At 49.3% G+C, this 5,995-nt stretch overlaps 1 protein-coding gene across 1 annotated transcript in view; it reads left to right on the top strand.

The window, feature by feature from the left end:
• Positions 1–3,592, top strand: part of LOC102000320 (CMRF35-like molecule 2) — a 12,773-nt gene extending 9,181 nt beyond the window's left edge. Inside the window, exons 2-4 of the mRNA XM_005350932.1 lie at positions 402–749; positions 1,531–1,639; positions 3,466–3,592. Coding sequence (XP_005350989.1) covers positions 402–749; positions 1,531–1,639; positions 3,466–3,592 — 584 coding nt within the window. The remainder of the gene's footprint in view (positions 1–401; positions 750–1,530; positions 1,640–3,465) is intronic.
• The last annotated feature ends 2,403 nt before the right edge of the window (positions 3,593–5,995 follow it).

The following is a 5,995-nucleotide window of genomic DNA, read 5'->3' as shown; positions in this document are numbered from 1 at the left end:
TCTGATGTCCCGCCCCTCCCCTCCCCCTCCCTCTCCAGTCCGAAGAGTAGTCAGGGTTCCCTTCCCCGAGAAGTAGAATTTTTAAAGAGCAAGTTGGACTTGCAAAAGATTCCAGAATGCAGAAGCTTGAGTCCAGAGGAAGTGATTTGCATGAGATCTAACTTTGTGCCAGCCCTCACTTAACCGTCCCTAAAGGCGGGGTCCCTGTGTGGTCACTTGGTGCCAAGTCTCCACTGGGGACAGGTTTCTCCTTGTCTCTGCCACAGACTCCAGTCCATTTGGCTTGGGTCCCACGTACAAATGTCCCTCCGGGTCCTCTTCCCGGATCTCCCCATGACTCGGGAAAAGTTCCTTCCAGGCCCGTCGGGAAGGAGGCCTCGACTCCGGCTTATGTTTTCCAGGCTGCTTCTCTCTGACGGGCCCTGGCTCAGTGTCTGGCTACGTGGGAGGCTCTCTCCATGTGCAGTGTCAATATGGGGAGTCATACAAGGACCACGTGAAATACTGGTGTCGAGGACCGCACGACACGGAATGCGAAACTCTTGTGGAAATCAAAGGAAACGGGGAGGAAAAGAAGAATGGCCGAGTGTCCATCAGAGACCATGCTGAGAACTTCACCGTGACGGTGACCATGGAGGACCTCAGCCTAGATGATGCTGGATCTTACTGGTGCAAGATTCAGACTTTCTTTATCTGGGATTCGTGGTCACGTGACCCCGCGGTCCTTGTAAAGGTACATGTTTTCCCAGGTAAGGCTATGCCGGCTCCAGCTACAGAGCTTTGAGGAAGTGTCTGGGCGTGGGACATGGGTGGGCATTGTCTTGAAGGGTGCCTCTGAGTGCTGTGCTCCTCTCAGTGGGGTTGGGGAGAGATGGCTGACCTATCCACCATAGGAGGGGCTTTGAGGGATAGGTCACACAAACGACCCGACACCTGATGTCTCCAGGAGGAGCCAAGGGATGATCTAACTCCTCCTTAGTGGTAAAATTTATTCATTTATTATTATTATTATTGTTGTTGTTGTTTCATGACAGGATTTCTCTGTGTAACAGTCCTGGCTGTCCTGGAACTTGCTTTGTAGACCAGGCTGGCCTTGAGCTCACTGAGATCCTCCTGCCTCTGTCTCCCAAGTATTGGGCTTAAAGACGTACGCCACTACCCTCTGGTGAGTTAAAGTGATCTTTAATTGTTCCGGTATGAAGGATGCTTGAGAACCTTCCATGGTCTCTGGGAGAATCTTTGGGCCACAAGCTGAGCTGTTTTCTTTCACACTCCCGCTCATGGGCATCTTGGCAAGCAGGGGGGACCCCTGGAAAGCCCTTCTGCCCTCCCTCAGGCAGAGTGAGAGGGGGATGGGAAGAAAGTTTGAAATGAGACATTGGCCAGTGTGTTGGCAGGAAGGCTCCTTCAGGCCTCAGAGACAAACCCACTATGTGACTGAGGTTTGCCTTGGACAGATGCACATAGATACTGATTTAGCACAGGCTTGGGACCATGCAGTGAACTGATGTCCACCTTTATCTCCAACAGCCCCAACTACCGTGGAGACCACACTGCCAGCTACAACTCCCATCCTCCCACTAGTGAATGCTGGATACCTGAGGGTTAGCTTCATTGAGGTGTTCCTCCTCCAAGTATGGTAAGGATCCAAGGCCTGGAGAGAGTCAGGTGCTTAGGATTCTGGGGGCTGGCAGTGTCAGCCACGTTGAGGGGACCTTACTATTGAGTGGTATTTCCTTCCCTCTGATCTCAGCTTTCAAATTCTCCAAGCCTACACGTGGATGCCAAGTATGGTGGAGGGGCTGGAGGGACACAGGCTCAGAACGGAGTCTGTGTTTCGTAGAGTCACAGATCCTTCCCATTCCCACCTCTCTTTTCTATCCCTCCCCCACCGGCCTCTAGACTTGGAGTCCTAGCTCTGTGCCTCTTTCAGAAGTCATCGTTGAAGGCCAGGGAGGTGATTCAGTGTACCCACTGAGTGGCTGCCACTAGGTCTAACAACCTTTGTTCCATCTCCGAGCCCCACAATAAACAGATAAATGCAAAGGTCTTTGTTCAGCGGGGGTTCTTGCTCCCAGGAGCTGCCCAAGAGGAGCAGGCTCAGCTCCGGGCTGAAGTTTGCACTAGTTCTTTCTTCTCTGCCAGACGAACTCAGAAAGGGCTGTGATGCCTGTGCTAGCTAGTCTTGTGTCAGCTTGACACACAAACTAGAGTCATCTGAAAGGAGGGACCCTCGACTGAGAAATGCCTCCATAAGATCTGACTATAGGACATTTCTTAATTAGCAATTGATGGGGAAGGGACCAGACCATTGTGGGTGATGCCACCCTTGGACTGGTGGTCCTGCCTTCTGTAAGAAAGCCAGATGAGCAGACCATGGGGAGCAAGCCAGTAAGCAGCACTCCTCCATGGTTGTTGTAGGGGGTGGCTGCTTGCTCATCCCAGCTGCCTGGAACCAAAATAATCACACAGAAACTGTATTCATTAAATCACTGCTTGGCCCATTAGCTCTAACTTCTTATTGGCTAATTCTTACGTTACTTTAACCCATTTCTATTAATCTGTGTATCGCCATGTGGCAGTGGCTTACCGGATAAAATTCCCAGCGTCTATCTCAGCCGGATCCATGGCGTCTTTCTCTGACTCTGCCTCCTTTCTCCCAACATTCAGTTCCATCCCCTTGCCTACCTAAGTTCTGCCCTATTAACAGGCCCAAAGCAGTTTCTTTATTAACCAATGAAAGCAACACAAAGACAGAAGGACCTTCTACACCACATGGTCTCTGCATCAGCTCCTGCCTGCAGGTTCCTGCCCTTATTGAGGTCTTGCCCTGACTTTCTGTGGTGATAAATAGCAATGCTGAAGTGTAAGCAGAATAAACCCTTTACTCCCCAACTTGCTTTTTGGTCATGGTGTTTCATTGCAGTAATAGAAACCCTGACTAAGACAGTGCCTCTAGGCCTCGAACGGGGAGGGAAATTCAGGAGAACTAGTTTCAAGAAATCAACTGAAGGCTGGGGACATAGCTTAGTTGCTAGAGTGCTTGCCTAACATGCACAAAGTCCAGAGTTCGATCCCCAGATTGGGTACTGTCGTATACATCTGCAATATGCACCAGAGAATCAACCACAAAAGACACAGAGGTTCAAAGTAGTAACCGTGTCAGGAAGCCAGCCTGTGCCATGCGAATCTGCCCTACCACCAATAAACTCAATTAATACCTGGGAGACAGTAGGTATCTCCAGGTCATGTGTCTACCTAGAACCCTTCCCTCTCTTCACTAATCACCTCTCCTTAACAAGAGAGAGGTTGGTGGGACCACAAGAGCAGACGTCCTTGAATCATTTCCTAGTTTGATTCTGGATCATTTGGGATTCTGAGGCAAGGCATTAGGAAATGTGGGAGGAGACGGATGGGTCCTGGAACCTCCCCTTGAACTCATTGTCCATCCTCATGTTCCCACAGGTCCCTGCTCAGCAGCATCCACTTCCAGGTCCTGGTCTTCCTGAAGCTACCACTGCTTCTGAGCATGCTCTGTGCTGTCTTCTGGGTGAACAGACTTCAGAAGATCCCTGAGGGGAATTTAGAATGAGCTACCCAAGAGCTATGTAGCGAAGCATCCCAGGAATTACCTGGGAGGGATTCAGCCCTGCAGACATGACAAGGCACACACCAGTACTCTGAATTGACTCTGCATAGAGGCAGCAGTATTCGGATTCTGGACTTCACCATTCCCATATCTCAAGGGAGGATCTTGATTATCTGTGAGTCTTAGGTATCAGACTCCTGTGGAGTTCTCAGCATTAAAGAGGGAATGAGGCTGGCAGTAATGGCACACACATTTAATCCCAGTGCTGGAGAGGCAGAGGCAGGTGAGGCTCTGTGGGTTTGAGGCCAGCTTGGTCTACAGAGTGAGTTCCAGAACAGCCAGGGCTACATAATGACACAGTCTCAAACATCCCCCACCAATCCCAAAAAGGGAACAAGACTTCCCTGGGCCCCATGTTGGAGGTACCCCTTTCCTTTCTCCAGATTTCTTGGATTCTGCTCTCATGTCAGCTACAAAGGGTAAGAATCCTCTAGAAGGTTCTTGAACACAAGCCTAGCCCCTTGATCACTATGACATAAAAAATATCTCAGGTCATTGTCTTCAATGGCAACAATCACCTCCTTCATATAGAGAAGAGGTTCCCTGAGGAACATGTCCCTCAGAGACTTGGATCCTGGGCCATGTTCTCTCTTCTAGAACAATCCCAGAGGATTTGGTTTCTGTCTGAGCATCTTCACTGCCCACTCTTCCAAACACACAGCATTCTTTTACCTTGTCTGATCCTTTTAGCTCACCATGATCTTGAGGTCTCCTTATGTCCCCATGACCAGAGAGCGTGTGTCTGAGTTCAGCATGTGCTTGGCTGGACTGAAAATACCTTGCAAGTGAAGCTCAGTGTCTCTTTTATTTTTCAGATCATCAGTAGAGAAAGAGGCAGTGAGTGCCATGAAATATTCTGTATTTCTTGGGGTCTTCTGTGCATAGTGTTAACTGAGGGTTCATCTCTGTTCACTTTAGAAACTGGCTGAGTCCACCTTGGGGAGAAAGACAGATATCCAGAGACAGGTGTGGGGCCAGTGATGAGGGGATATCATATCGTCTGGGCATCCACTGGACATCCTCATCTCAGACATGGCTGATTTGTTGACTGCTTGCCAGTTTCTTCCTTAATTCTCTTTGCAGGGGACCTCACAAGCTTAGTCATAGCATAAGCATCTCCATCCTTGATGCTCTTTGCAGGTGACCTCACAGGCTTAGCCCCAGCATCACCATCTTCATCCTTGATGATCTTTGTGGGAGACCTCACAAGCTTAGCCACAGCATCACCATCTCTATCTTTGATGTTCTTTACAAGTGATCTCACAGGGTAATTCCAGCATCAGCTTCTCCATCCTTGATACCCTTTGCAGGTGACCTCACAGGGTAATCCCAGCATCAGCATCTCCATCCTTGATGCTCTTTGCAGGGGCCCCCACAGGGTTAGCTACAGCATCACCATCTCCATTCATTCCAGACATTCAGATCAGCTCTCTCTCTCCACCCTCAGGGTCAAGCCTGCCGTGAACTAGTGATGTTTATTTCCACAGAGAGGACACATTTATAGGAGCATCATAGGTGGATGTAAAGACCCAGGGAGTAACCTCACCATGATATTTCTCCATGGAGCCCTACCCACTGACAGACTACACCACAGATGTAGTTTCTTAGGGTGAGACATGTCTGTCAGCCCAGCATGGTGAAGCTTTTCTTCTAGCAGTTCAGATGGAGTGTGTGGATTCAGCATCAACTCTTGCTTACATTTTTTCTAAACATTGGATACACTTGAGCATACCAAGATCCTGGATGTAATAGAGGAGAGCTTGCCTAGCAGGTGATGCAATGTCTTCAAAGAAGAGTCAAAGAGCAGCGGGCCTAAGTCTGTGAGATGGGAGTAACTGACTGGTGTAGGAAAGAGAGGGGCAGGCTTGGGTGATGCAGAGGCTAGTGACTGCATTATCAGACAGAGGGTGTCAACTAGGAGCTTAGAGGTGTGGGCTAGCAGAATATTGAGGGCTGGAGGGGGAAGGAACAGGGAGAGATCAGCTGGCGCTCTCAGAGATAGGAGAAATTACCAGGTGAGCATTCAGGACCAAGAACAGAGCTCTGGATGTATGGTGAAGCTACTAAGGTAAGCGTTCAGTACCAAGGACAGAGACCACGAGGCTCTTAGCACCAACCACGAGTTTTTGAAGAGGGAAGGTGATGTAAAAAGGCAGAACTGAGGGGCTGGAGAGAAGGCTCAGAGGTTAGGAGCACTGACTGCTCTTCCAGAGGTCCTGAGTTCAAGTCTCAGCAACCACATGGTGGCTCACAACCATCTAAAATGAGATCTGGTGCCCTCTTCGGGCCTGCAAAAATACAGACATACAGACAGAACACTGTATGCATATTAAATAAATAATCTTT

Source organism: Microtus ochrogaster, chromosome 7 (assembly GCF_000317375.1).
Source record: "Microtus ochrogaster isolate Prairie Vole_2 chromosome 7, MicOch1.0, whole genome shotgun sequence".
Classification (NCBI taxonomy): domain Eukaryota; kingdom Metazoa; phylum Chordata; class Mammalia; order Rodentia; family Cricetidae; genus Microtus; species Microtus ochrogaster.
The sequence above is the reverse complement of the archived record's forward strand: the minus strand, read 5'-3'. Positions and strand labels throughout refer to the sequence as shown.